Here is a 14,303-nt window from a genome sequence, read left to right on the forward strand (position 1 = left end):
ACCGCTGCTGATATTTAAGTCAACCCTGTCAACGACTGCACCCCTTATAGCTTGTAAGAGAAAATGACTTGCTATCACTGGTCAATCTTTACTCTGAACCCCTCGGTCACAGAGTCTGGTTGCTCCTGGCTTTAAACATGTCTGACTTTTGGTTCTTGCTTGGCTTTTCTTCCACGTGGGTGTTAACTTTGCAGGCAGGAAAAAGAAAGAGAGGAAAAACTCTTCTAAACAGGAGTAGTCAGCAACCGTTACTGTCCGACGGGGGCTGATAAAAGGCTTAGTGTCACACACTGGCCAGTGCCTAAGCAGACAAACTCTGTCTAAAAACAGTGGCAACTAGCACCATTTTACTAACACTGAAGACACAGAGTTAGGTTTATGAAGGACAAGGAAAATATGCAAGTGAAACATATCATGCAATCATAGAACATGATAGTAGGAGCAGTATCTTAAACAAAAACCCTTATTTGTATCGACCTAGCCTCTCTCTACACGATTGTAATACGTTGGGAGGTAGCTGCAGGAAGGCTTGAAGCAAGAAGAAGAAAGTAGGAGAAACACGGGACGTCGTGGTGGATGGGTGAGCAGAAGATAGCTCTCCAGCTTATCTTTTTTTCACCGGAGCTGATCAAGCAGAGGTCAGCGCGTTCCCAGGTGTGAGCCTACAGGCACATTAGTGGGGTCAAAGTCCTGCGACACCATTCAGGATTGTGTCACTGCGGGGACCCCGCCAAAACTGACTGCCCAAATTAAACTACGTACTTACTCGTCGTTGCTGTTGTTTTTGGCAATTCAGTTCCATTTGGTGGCAAAGCGCGAACAAGCAGATAACTAGCACAAAGCAGCAGGAATGAACAGGGCTGTTCCATCCTGGACCTAGGAGCAAACAGAAGCATGCGATAAATTTAAACTCAAATTTATGTACTTTTCCCCCTCATTTCAGAACAAGATTAAAAGCAAAAGCGAGCATTTACTTTGGGTGAGCAAAGTTTTAAAACCTGTCTTGTTCTCTCCCCTTATCTTCATTCTTAACTTTCATTTCTGATGCAGAGGGGAAAAAAAAATACAAGCCGCACACGTTGCAAACGCATTAAAAATGTTTAAAGCCCAAGATTAAGGCGAAAGCATTCAGCCGTAGTTCAGAGACTGCTACAGAACCAGGCCAGATTCTGCCCAGATCAAGCAATAAGCTCCACTTCTGAGTTCTCTTGTGCTGGCTGGTTTTATACAGCTAGATGCGCACACAGTTTGACATACGGACCGACGGATATTCTTTCTGAGGACACACTTGTGCCATAACTACAAGACTACAAGCTTTATAACATCTTACTGGAGCTTCGCAAATATAGAAAAATCACAGTTCAGCGAGACCAGAAAAGAATGTCTCATGTATAGAAGATTAGAGCAAAAGGTGTGACGAAACTTGCTGCTACTTTGAAGACTATAGAGAAATTCAGAAAACGGGAACTTGCTGAACGAAAAGTAGGAATTAATAATTGCAGACAAATGACTTGGACCAGGAATACTCTAGACCCTCATAACAGAGCTTTAAGTGGAAAAAAATAAATGTTGTTACTGATTTACTTTATATTTATCCAGTCCCTAATGAGCAATCTTGCTCGATTTTAAAATATCCTCTTTGGGATAACCACGTAACACAACCATTGCTCTCCGTTTCACGCATGGCAGAGCCTGTCCAGAGGGTGGCTCTGCACCCACTGCGAAAATCCCGACCGTGGTAATGTGGCAGAACGACACTACCCAATCTAATCAGCATTATACATTTAATAATGCAATCTCCAGGGAAGACTATTTGTTACTGCTTAAAATCAGACGGAAACAATCCCGGCAGTTATTAAACTGTACAGCCATTATAAAGTCCTTCTGTTCAACGTAAAATGGAATAACCCATGGGGAATAGTCTCTGGGTAAGCTGGAACGGCTGGCAAACTCCTGCGACCGCAACTTTCATACTGCATTCACTGCTGCAACGTAGGTTGCGCGGAGCGAACAGGAGCATCTCCAAACGCAACACGCGCCTGCAACTACGCACGTACAAACGCTCTCTTAACAGTTTAAGACAAAGCTCGGAAGCGTGGTTATGTTTCTAACCGTTTCCTGCCCTGTGCATTTTGTAGAGGAGGTCGCTTTGGAAGAACAGTGCAGCTGGTGCTCTTCTCCAAGAAGACTACCTCGCCCAGCGGGAGCAGCGTGCCGCGTCGGGGCCCTTCCCCTCCGGGCCAAACCACCAGCGCTCCCGGCACAAAGCACCGTTTGCAGCAGTCCAGGCAGCCGATGAAGTCGGTGCCAAAGCGCAAAGTTGCTTCCCCCTTGCCCAGAAGCGATCACCAACCTACAGCGTCCAACTACCGCCTAGCACAAAATTAGCCCAGATGAATTTTCTCTTAGAAAGCCAACAGCCTTCAAGCCTACGCGATCTGCGTGGGCTTTGGAGGCTCTTGCAGCGGCGACGCCTGAGCGCAGCGCAGCAGAGGGCACTGGCCCCGCAGGCGGCCACCGTGGCGCGGCTCGGCATCGAGCAGCGCCTGCCGAAAGCGCGGAGCCGGGTGGGAGAGCGGGCGGTTTGCGACGCGGTCTCACCCCCTCGCGCCCCGCAGCAGCCCGGCGCCGAGCCAGGCTGCAGCCGAGGAGGCAAGACCTGCTCAAACCCTTCCAAATCCCTTCCCGTTCGCAAGAATTACAGGTTCTGCCAGGCACTGCCCCCAAGATGCACATTACTCTAAACAGCAGATCTAGCTAAATTAGCACGTTATATGTCTTAGTCGACAGTTTCAGAGCCTAGCCTAGTTAATCCTGAACTCCTGCCTAGCCTTTCGTGGGGTCGGATCCGCGATCACATGCAGCGGCTTACTGCAAAACGCAACCAAAGCTGGCGGCGCGCGCAGGCTCGGTATGACAACCCCGCGCGAGGCTCTGCCTCGCAGGGGACGTACCCTGTTGCCTGGACGTATTCCAGCTCCCAGAGACTGGTTTAGCTAGGCTTAACTGGATCAAAGCAAAACCACAGAGAGTTTTCTTTGATAGTAACATGGTCACTATGGTGACTATCGATTATATACGGGTTTCATATCTAGGCTGCTTGGGCTGAGTTAAACCCATGTATTTTCTTCTCAGTCTCGTCTATCCCTTTTAAGAGTTGTGTCAGAGGTTAATATTTAGAGGTCCTGAAAAAAAACAGGCCGTAGCTAAATAGAAACAAAGCTGACGCGATCATCTGCTCTAAAAAGCTGTAAGTCATTGCGAATTTTTCTGTTTAGTGGAATGAACGCTCCCAAAGGACTTTGGGGTAATTCTGGAAGCAAGCCATATCATTAAAAACCTGCTACGGCTATCCTGTAACTTGGCACTATAAACAACCTTCCAAAATCTAGCAATCAGGAATTACAATGCAATAGTAGCCTGGAAGCTCAACACACCCAGAAGCAGCGAACGTCAACGGAGGGGAGGGAAAGAAAGGGAGAGCTTTTGGAAAGCTGCGAGCTGGAGGAAAGCCAGAGCCCAAGCGCAATCACTTGGACTGAGTCTGCATGAATGAGGAACCGAGGGCGGCACTTGGCCGACTCGCCGGCATTGCAGGGTCAGCGAAGCAAGCCTACGTCCCCCGGCCTCGCCGGCAACCCAGTGAGCAGCTGCAGTGAGCTTCTCTGCTGAATGACCTTAGAGCCCAGCATTAAGTTCACCTTTGCACTGTCAAAACACATCTAGCTCTCTAAAAAGGAACTGAAGCCGCTGGCAGCTTTCCAAAGCGCTGCAAAGTGTGAACAACCTCGCAGCTTCCCACAAAACTAATGCTAGGAGGATTTTAATTTTACAGATGCAAACGCCATGCCAGAAGTCTTGCATCTGCGCTCCTGAACGTAATAAGGCAGCACTTGACCATAATCGCATCAACGTTTATCAGAGCTAAGCACATCTACGGCGATTACGCAAGCGTTGGGATCTCCTCCTTCGCCTGAAGCCGTGAGTAAGCACTTCGTATTTCTGCTCACTAAAGAAAAAAAGAAAGATTAAAATTTCTAGCAAATTTGCAAGGCCTGCCGTTATACCCAAGCAAACGCAAAGCACCTGAACCCAACTGGGGCAGATGGGGAGGTGAGCAAGTTACAGCAATATATATAATAAAGCGGTGTGTTGTTGCATAGATGCATATTTATACATCTCCCATGCTAGAAGATTTACTGTTGCTACAGAATTTTTTTGAAACACCAAACCCATCCCCAAAGCAACAGCAACGTTTCCCATTCTCAAGGAGGGCCAGTGCCCTGACGTAGTATGCTAAAAAAAATAAAAATAAATAAACAAACCTCCAGAACAGACAGACTGGAAGAAAAGGACTGCTAAACAAGAAAGGGCAGCCATATGCATTGAAAGAAGCCTCTTGCTCATAAAAGCAGAAAAAATACAGGTATAAAACGGATGCTCTCATTATTACCCGGCTTTCATACAGCTCAAGGACATCTCCAATCTGTAAGGCAACTTCTGGCTTGCTTGGAAGAAGAAATAGGAACTGCTTTGATAACTACATGCGGATAAAGAGCATTGTTGTCTGCTTATATCCTTTAGCCTTTATTTTGCGGCTATTCATGGGTAACTAGCTCAGGTACTTAAGCTTCAACTCCCTAGAGTAATATTTTCATTTTTTCGTAGTATAAGATTGTTAGCTATGCTTCATGATCTTAGGTCTTAAAGACTTTGAAATCCACTTTGAAATTCCTGTTCCAATCACAATTTTAAGTCTGCACTGTTACGGAAAAAAGGCTTCTACGTCCAACAGCAAATTTCACAGCGTGACCAAAAAAAGAAAAAAGAAAAGAAATCACTGGAAAATTGCATAGCTAGCTCAAATCCTGCCAAGGAGGCAAAGCACTTAAGATCTGAATGCAGTCTAATAAGGATTGGCTCAGAAATCATACAGGAACATGAAGCCTTTGCACGGCTCCTTATTCCCACTGCTTCTCCCATGGCACAAAGAGACACCACAGCGGATAACTCAGCTCCCCCAAAATGTGAGGAAATTGCATTATTTTCTGGGCTTATTGGATTACTACACATGCTTAATTCCCATTTTGGCCGCAGAACCGAATCCTCATCTGACCTGACAGAGCAAGGCTAAAACCTGGGGTTTAAGAAAAGGTGATAATAAGATCTTTGCTGCCATGCTGTGTGGCATTGCTATCGCTATGGGATTTTTTTCAAAGAGCCCGACACGCACGCTACATCAGAGCGGTTTGCATGGGCACCCAGCCCCTACATCGTCCTAAAGCAGAAGGAAAAACAACTAAACGGCCCGGCTAATACATAGCCTGGTGTAGACTGGTTGCTTTTTTAAAGCTTTAGTACATAGCTATGGTTATGTCCCAAATTTTCAGTCTGGTGCTAAAAATGGAGATGGTATAATATTATTCTAAGGGAGTAGCACCATTAGCTCAGAAAATGAAGAGACACGAAGGCATTCTCATTTCAAGTTGACAAATGCTGGCGTCACTTCCTATTGAAAAGGGTAAGGAAACCGTTCACAGCTGAGGTAACTTAACTTCCATCATACCAGGGGCACCATAAACATCAGCTGCATCCCTAAAATTTATTTGCAAATGCACTTGGAAACTCCCAAGCTTTGGCACCTGAGATATTGGTCACGTCAAGGCAAGCACCTACCCACAAAGCGGAGGGTAAGAGACCTCTTCAGAAAGGGAAGGGGGAGAGATCTTCTCTCCTTGCTCTGCTTTTTTCTCCTTTTGCTGATCCCGCTTCTCACCAATAACCTCCTAAACTCATCTGGTCTCCTCCAAAGTGAAGCCCAAGCATCCTCGGTTTTTCAAGTGCGACCAGTGCGTTCACCTGCCTGAAGCACATTCAACGTGGTGGTGCAGCTGCCCGCCCCGTGCACAGCCGTGATTCATGGCCAGGTTGACCGCAGCTACTTTCTCTTTCATTAAGCCTTTGGGCTTTCCCACTGCATCCCTGCAGAACTACCTCTTAACCCATTAGAAGGCCATAAACTGCATACCGTGGACCTTGCTTAGTTAAAATGTAACTTAATTATCTAGCATGTGATGTCACTCTGGGTTAGGATTTTATTGCACCATTATGTCATAAGGTGGTTAGGAAACCTGTACTGCTAAAGCACGCTGAGGAAAGCTATTCATTCAAATTATGTTTCTACCAAAGAAGGGTACCTATCCAGCACTGATACTTTCCATGAAACTATCAGAAGCCCGCGTAAGAGGCGCAGATGTGCGCATTGTGTAAAATAAAGTATTATTTAAATGCAATGGTAAAGGCAGCATCAAATGGAGTATATAGGATTTGTACACAATAAACGAGGAAGATTTATTAGCACAGACTTTCATAATAAACTCGCTTCTAAAAGAACATGCGGAAAAGAGGCTTTGGGGAAGTTGCATGAAGATGAATGTCTTCAAGATAACGAAGTAACCCCAAACAAATCTTTAATAAGATAACCTGGGAAACAAACTCTAACGTGAGCAAACAGCTTTGAGCTGCTTTCTCCAACATAACGCTAGGTAAGCGACAAGCGCGTGACTGCGACCTTTCCACGTCCGCAGCTTCTCGAAAGCCTCCTAGCAGAGCAGAGGGCACCACCTGGTCTCCAGCCAGATCTCCTTGCCAAAGGGGAACATTTCCCTGGCGGTGTTTTGACCTTGAACAGCCGGCTCTGAAGCTGCTGAAGGGACCGAACTTGAGAAACCCATCCTGGGGACAGCAGTGAGGCCGGGCAGGATTCAAAACTCGGGAACATGGCTGTTTACAGAGCTTTCCATGGCCATCGTGAACGCTCTCACCTTTATCAGGAAAGATTAACAGGGGATTAGTTCTGAATGCGAATGCTTTCTGGAGAGGGACAGTGAGAAGGTTTCTCCTCTTGAAGCCCTTACGTGGCAAATTTTATCTTTTCTTGGGACAAAAGCAAAGGGATTTTACACAAAAGCAGGACTTAACTATGAAATTTGGGGCACATGTACTTTGCGCTTTTAGCACCAGCTTGACAACCCTCCATACAGGGTGGGACAATCTCACAGCGCAGTTTTCCTAGCAGATACGCAGCTGATAACAGCTTTTCAATTATCTTTTGCATTGAGGGTAACTATGCAAATACTGATTTGTAACTTGGACTTATACCTTAAGTACCAAACCAAATCTCAAGAGGTTTTGTAGAAGTTGCATGTTTTGATCTGCTTTAAAAAAATTAATACGTTAGCAATCTTTTTCTTTTTTTAATGAATCCCTGTAATTCAGCATTGCTCCAGACACTTAAGATGTCCTAAAATCCAGAGAGGGAAAGAAAAGAGAAGGACTTAAGATATGCGTTGTCTGCACTTGAGATGAAGGTTAGTTTACAAGTGGAAGGTACATTTTACGTTCAATAACAGTTTATGCTGATCAAGCTGCATTCCTGCAGCGGGGAAAATAAATCTAATATTGGCTAGGAAATGTTCCATGAAAATCAGCTGGCGCGTGCTCACCGCGCGACGCTCAGAGATTTACATGGCCTCACACATGCTATCTGAGGAAAACACAGGAGAGACAGCACGTGGCAGAGATGATATACGAAAGCTTTCCAAATAAACCTCCCTACAGCCTGAAGTTTAGGCGCCATCTAAAAAAGGAGGCTGCGAATCGGCGCACCTTCGCCTGACAGTAACGATTGCTGATGGGAACAGAATACATGCAATAAAGAGCTTTTAAAGGAGATGGCAATAATCAGATTACAGAACACAAATTAGAATAACCACTTATACAAAAGGGACTGAGTGAGGCAAAGTGCCAATTAGCTTAATAAAGTGAATTTTCACGTAGAATAATGAAGCTTGATAAGTCTGTCTTGCTAGCTTAGTCGCTTGGTTTCTAATTCAGGCAGACAAATCATTACGTTTGTTTTCCGTGTCATGCAAGGCCACTTCAGCACATGAGGCTTCGGAGCGACGAAAATTTACAGTAAGCGGTTGAGAAAAGAAGATTCCTGATCTGCAGGTGGCGAGTGTCTTCGGTAATCACAGCAGGAACTATGTACGCACTGCATACCGCACAACAGGACTTTTTTTTTTTTAAAGTTGTTTAAAGATACGTACCTCAATATGGACAAAAATAACCATTTTTGTAATAGCCATATTTTAAACTCCACAACCCTACAGCTGGTCCTAGCTATCCTTCTCGAGGCGACGAACAAGTTTCAAAAAGCCAGTCTCCGGCGACGAACGCCAGCTCAAACGCGTTGCAACCAGTCACGCCGAGATCTCGAGCGCACGTAAATCCCCGGCTGCCACCAGCGGATTAAGCCCTGCATTGGCAGCTCTGCTCTAACCGGGATGCGACGGCGGTGTCTGCAGCGGCGCAGACAGCGGGCTCCCGCCTTCGCTGAACAAGCGCCCCTTGCCACCACGAAAACCGTGGAGAAATTCTCCGATTAGATCTTACAAATGCATCCAGGACCACGAGGCAGTGGTGGGGGGTATTATGGGGGCTGAGGGGCCTTTTTGCTTTGTTTGCTTGGGTTTTTGGTTCCATCATTCACAATCAGATTCCAAGCAGTTATGAAGATACGCTGTAAATTATATTAAAAAAGACGACTGCTTCAGATGTGTTTAAAATAAGGAATTCAATGAGCTCCGGTTGTAGCCATAATTTTGGAAAATCGCATATTCAGATCATGAATTACATAGATGCCTTATCCACAGCTTCATCGCTCCAGAAAGGGGGGGAAAAAAGGGGGAGAAAAGAGACTTTTTGATGCTGTGCTGACCTGCTCTCAAGGAAGCAATGAGAAGGCCGAGAAGATTTTAGGAGGTTATATTTAAAACTAGGTCAGACTGGGAATTGTCAGTTTTCACATGACAGAAGTTCAAAGTTGGGAAAAGAGTAGTCGGGATGCAGCTTACAAATAAAAGAGAAGGAACTATGACCTGAGGCAGCGAGAGATGCAAAATATTTATTTCGGGGTGGAAATAATAGCAGCGAGCTGAGGCCAATAGCGTGGGTTTAACCTGAGCTAGGGTAAACAAGCCCACATGGAGCCAAAGAAATGAAGCATAATTAATCACGATGAAGTCAGCCAGGCTGACTTTACGAATTATAGTTTGAAGTAGTCCAACCACCTGCGGAGGCAACAACTAATGCTGCTCCTAGGTGTAGCAGCATGCCTTTCTTTCAATCTAGGCAGCTATATTCAGCCAAAGTCAATGCACTAAGGATACTATTTTACAACAGTCGTACCTGAACTACAGAGAACTCCTGAAAATTTCCAGCGAAACTCCTGTAGTTCTTTCCGTTCCTGCCATTATAACAACAGTGTCCCACTAACTAAACTAAAGCTACTCATATCCTTCATAAAATAATGGAAATGGATCTTTTTAAACGGAGCCTTTAACCGCGAAGGAGGCGGTCGGTGTAACTCCTGCCCAAGGCAGAGTACCGCCCGTGCCGGCGGTGGGATTCATGAGATGCGCCCTGGGTCCGCACAGTGGCTGGACGATTAACTCCACATGTGACCAAAGCAGCTGTAAAAGCCTTCAGTAACAAGGCTGAGCAAATAGGACCTGTTTTTTTTTCCCCCGCAAAAACTCCTTGATAAATCAGCTAAGCCGTCCCTTTACCGACTGGGTGGACCTACATCGTTCTCGACCCGTTTTTTCATGCCCCCTCCATAGAGCAAGCCCATTACCCTCATACCTCTCCCAAAAGCCAACTCTTGCGATGCCCACTGCTCCGCCGTGGGTCCAGACCTCTCCCCAAGTACTGGTGCCCTAATCCAGAGAGACTGCAGCCCTCCAGTAAAGGCCGTACCCATCCGCACTAGAATCACAGAATCACAGAACGGTTGAGGTTGGAAGGGACCTCTGGAGATCATCTAGTCCAACCTCCCTGCTCAAGCAGGCTCCTCTACTGCATATTGCCCAGGATCACATCCAAACGGGTTCTGAATATCTCCAGGGAAGGAGACTCCACCACCTCTCTGGGCAACCTGTTCCAATGCTCTGTCACCCTCACAGGAAAGAAGTTTTTTCCTTTTTTTAGGTGGAACTTCCTGTGGTTCAGTTTCTGCCCGTTGCCTCTTGTCCCGTTGCTGGGCATCACGGAGAAGAGACTGGCCTCATCCTCTTGACACCCCCCCCTTCAGATACTTATACACGTTGATCAGATCACCTCTCAGTTTTCTTATCCCATATATTTTACTGTATAGTTGGGTTTGAACCTATTTCTTTTTTTTGTGACCACTTTTACCATTTCCTCTTTGCTAACATGCTCAGTTACTGTAGTGGTTTCTGCAATGTAGATCCATGTGCGTGAAAATTAAAAGCGACGCTAATTATAGAAATGACCTATGGCAAACAAGTGACACATGCTCTAACTTCTGCTAATCTCATAAAGTTGATGAAACAGTTAATAGAACATTTCACATTGCACTAGCGATATCATGAGCTAGTCGGATAATTTTATATCTAGAAAAGCCTGTAAACACAAAACAGCAAGAGTCAGCCTTCCCTTGTCCCCCATTCTTGTTCACAAGAGAGCATAATATTAGCTTTTGGCCCAACACATTGAATAACCTCTGCTTTTGGATGGTACAAAAAGAAGCAAATCTGTTCGATGACAGTGTGGGAGAAAAGGACTCTCTTCATTTTTAGCAGAGAAGGCCTATAAATTGCCAGAGCTGTCGTTGCTAACCTCAACTTGCCCCATCATTTCATTTTCTATCACGTAACCTATATAGCTAGAAATTCTAAATTAGTGGCCAAACCCTAAGAGACTCTTTAAAATTTTGTGACAGATACTGAGCAAAGAAGAAACTACGCCTGGATAATGAGTTAAAACTGTAAAGTCAAAAGCCAGTATAAATCTGCAGCAAGCTATAACTTACCACTAATCAAAAGAAATGAAGGTTGTCAAGGGCAGAACGAACGCAGATGAAGGCAAGCGAAAGATGGAGCAGCAGCTTATTTTTCAGAAAAAGCAGAAAAAGAGCCCGTGGTGTGCGAGTTGGCTCCGACCCCACCAAAACCCAGAGCAGAGCAGGCAGGGGACAGCTGGTGGCCAAGACCCTGGGCAGAAGCAAAGCCACCATGGCCGGCACAGACTGAAATAAAATTGGGAAATAAAACGCTTGCGACTTCCCCAAAGTTGCAAAGCTCGTGGCCCACCTCAGGATGCAACCGTGTTTTCTGGCCACTAAGCCATAAAAATCAGATTAAAGCACCGAAAATGACTATGGGGAAAATCAAAGAGAAAACATTGAATTATTGTAAAAGTACCTGTTAGCTACCACTAGGCCTATGCCACAGCTATTTTACTTTCCTACTTCATGTCCAAATGTGTGTTTCACTACATAAATATTCATTGTCTGTCCTTCTTGGTCTAATTTTAGCTTCAAAAAAATGTATACAGCAAGGCTCTATGTTGAATTATTTACTCTTTTCCCTGAGAGTTCACAAAAGGACTAAGTTCATTAACATAGCAACATGGACAAGGAAAAGAGACTTACCAAGCAAGCACACTAGGCTCTGTCAGTAAAACATTTCCAAGAGCTTCTTGCACAATTTTATAGGAACAAACGTTTAATCTCGACCAATTAAAAAAAAAAAATTAGTATCTTACATAGTGCTAAACATTTGCTATCCGTACCACAACTTCATTATGTTCTACTAGGTATTTATGGAGGATCTTACGTATGAAGACGGAAATTTGCATTTAAATTTTTGCCAGTTCCTAGTACATATCTTTTCCCAGTAGGCCTGTACTGAAGATTAAGTGACAAATTAGGGTCACCTTTCCCTATGCCTTGTCAGCAAATCAATTTGCGTTGCCTTTCAAATGGAGCTCATACATAAATTAGGCGATCTGCAATCAATTCAGAGAAGCAACCCGAGAGCAGCAGAGTGAAACACCAATAAAAATCTTACAATTAACTTGAGAAGTTGCCTTTTACTCCATCCCAGTGGCCCTTTTACTCTTGAGTTGCAGAAAACATCATCGTTCAAATGCTCTCTTCTGAGAGATCTATGTGAATATTAGAAATTGGTTCTGGAAAACGAAAGCTAATTATACGTGCGGAAAATGCATACGGGGGAGTTATATGCAGCAAAATGTCCAGATCAAGTGTTTTATGTTGCAGCAGCCGAGTGTTTTGGGAGGGGGACGAATAAAAGCACAAGAGTGCGCTGTGCCTAGGTATTCAGACAGGCAAAACCAGAAAACGCCACTGAAGCTAGAGCAATGCTCCGACCTCCAAGCCACGAGCTGGATTTCACAGCGTGTCCAGACACGGATAACTCGGACCCTGCTCTCCGTGCCCTAATTGCTCTTGGCTACAACGCACGTACGCTGTATTAGCTCACTGACTTCCTTCCTCCGTCCTCCCTCTAGTGTCAGCGTTTCATAGCCGCTCCAGAAATACAAATCTTTGATCCCGCAAGGGTCTAGAACTTCTTACACTGGCTTTTTGCCTTCCTACCACCCTCCTTCCCCCTCCACCTTCCTACCACCCCACGGGGACCCACCTCCCCAAGCGATGCCGACACAACCGTAAACCCTACTGCCAGCTCATCTGCTTAAAATGAGAGGGATGGAAGACTTTTTTTTCCTTCTTAAATCTGGCATGTAATATGAATTAAATGCCTAAGAAACGATGACCAGACAAGCGAGGCATGGCGAGTCCGATGTTGACCTTATGTCCCAGGTAACGCCGCATAACACCTGCTATGTGACTGATGTGTCCTGTCGTAATAACAGAGCCCTGGAAAGTACGCATGGACTCAGGGGTAACATCTGTTTTTAAAATTTAGTTGCTTGCCGAGCACGCATCAAACCCCGATACTCCAATTTGCTTGAAAGAGCCGGCTGGATCAGGGGCAGAAGGCAGCTCTGTGCATTAAAAGCAAAAGCTCAGCAAAGCTGAGCCTGCTCTTGCATATATCCTGCAGCATCTGTCAGAGATGGTTGGGATTTCTCTTTTCCTGTGACAACTGGAAGTAGTCACTAAGTACATAAACTGAGTTATATAAAGGAAATGCAAGATATAAGCAGCAGCCGCTTTATAACTCCAGATACGATGACTTTGGGATGTGAAACGCATCTTCCGTTATCAGTCGTAGGCCTGCCAATACGCCATTTCTTTCTCAAAAAGGGAAAAAAAAAAAAAAAAAAAAAGATTGCAATGCAAATTGCTCGGGACAGACAGCTAATTGGGCTGTTACAAACCCCAGAAAGCACACGCTTACTCCCACCACTAGGCTAGCACACCTCTCGAGGCGCCAGCGGTGCGAGCCCAAGCGGGCTGCCTGCTTGGCAGGGAGAGGGGATGCCGGTTTCTTGGGGGAAAAGACATTTATCTTTGCTCAAGCCAGAAAGAGAAGAATTAGTATGAAAAAAGAGGAACCAAAAATAGTTAACCCCCGGAGGGAAATGCTGACGCAGGCTAGGGAAGCCACCAGAGAGGAGAACTGCACCAGCAGCCAGCTCTCCAGCACCGCCTGCTCCGCGCAGACGGGGAGGCGAGACGCAGCCGAACCGCTGCCTCCCCCCCGGGATACATCCTCTAAAGGCAAAAACCTGACGGCACAAGGAGGGCAACTCAGCGTGGAAATGGGCTCTGCAGGAACGCGGCCAATTTTCCAGCGCTTGCAGCTTACATCAGCACCAAAACCCAATGCAACAGCACTGGGCTGAGATCAGCGACAGCCTTGGAGCAGAAATCACTCGACGACGCTCCACAGGTCGCGCTGGATGGTTACGTGACCTCAGCTGGGCTTAAGGGCTATAAGCAACCGCCTTCCTCCCGCCCTGCCCCGAACGCGGTTTCGGTGGCAGCGCTGCGTCACGCCAGCTCCTCCTTACGGCAGACCGCTGCTCCTGGGAGAGCGGCGAGCTGCTCCCTTTCAGCACCCCTCTCCTCCAAAAAAAAAAAAAAAAAAGAAAAAGAAAAAAAAAGGGGGGGGAAGACCCTTCCACTAGAAAGTTCAACTTAAATTTTTTTAGATTTCCGCTTAAAACAGCTGCATACCGTTGCAAAATTATTCATGGTGGCCACATATTCTTAAAAACAAAAAATTAGTAAGTGAATAGAGAAAAATTTCCAAATTCAGACCTTTGGACAAAAACAGTCAACTCTGTTTTAAAAAGAAATAAAAAATAAAACCCATTCAGAGGAAAAAATGTAAGGGGGAGAAAAACCCACTCAGAGTTCACATATTAGGTGAAGTAAACGTCAGAATATTGGAAAAAAAGAGGAACAGGAACCCGGCTGTTTGCTCTAATGCTTGAAGCAGAGA

At 45.5% G+C, this 14,303-nt stretch overlaps 1 protein-coding gene across 14 annotated transcripts in view; it reads right to left on the minus strand.

Annotated features, from left to right (window-relative positions):
- PTPRE (protein tyrosine phosphatase receptor type E) overlaps positions 1-14,303 on the minus strand; it is a 97,178-nt gene that overhangs the window by 39,390 nt on the left and 43,485 nt on the right. For 9 of the 14 annotated variants that reach the window (XM_068951437.1, XM_068951441.1, XM_068951439.1 and 6 more), the window contains one exon: positions 767-876. In XM_068951437.1, the coding sequence (XP_068807538.1) occupies positions 767-869 (103 nt within the window). In that variant the 5' untranslated portion in view covers positions 870-876. Of the gene's footprint in view, positions 1-762; positions 877-10,897; positions 11,114-14,303 lie in introns of those variants that run through there. The other 5 variants (XM_068951443.1, XM_068951436.1, XM_068951442.1 and 2 more) reach the window with 3 other exon arrangements.

Source organism: Struthio camelus, chromosome 7, assembly GCF_040807025.1.
Source record: "Struthio camelus isolate bStrCam1 chromosome 7, bStrCam1.hap1, whole genome shotgun sequence".
Taxonomy (NCBI): Eukaryota; Metazoa; Chordata; class Aves; order Struthioniformes; family Struthionidae; genus Struthio; species Struthio camelus.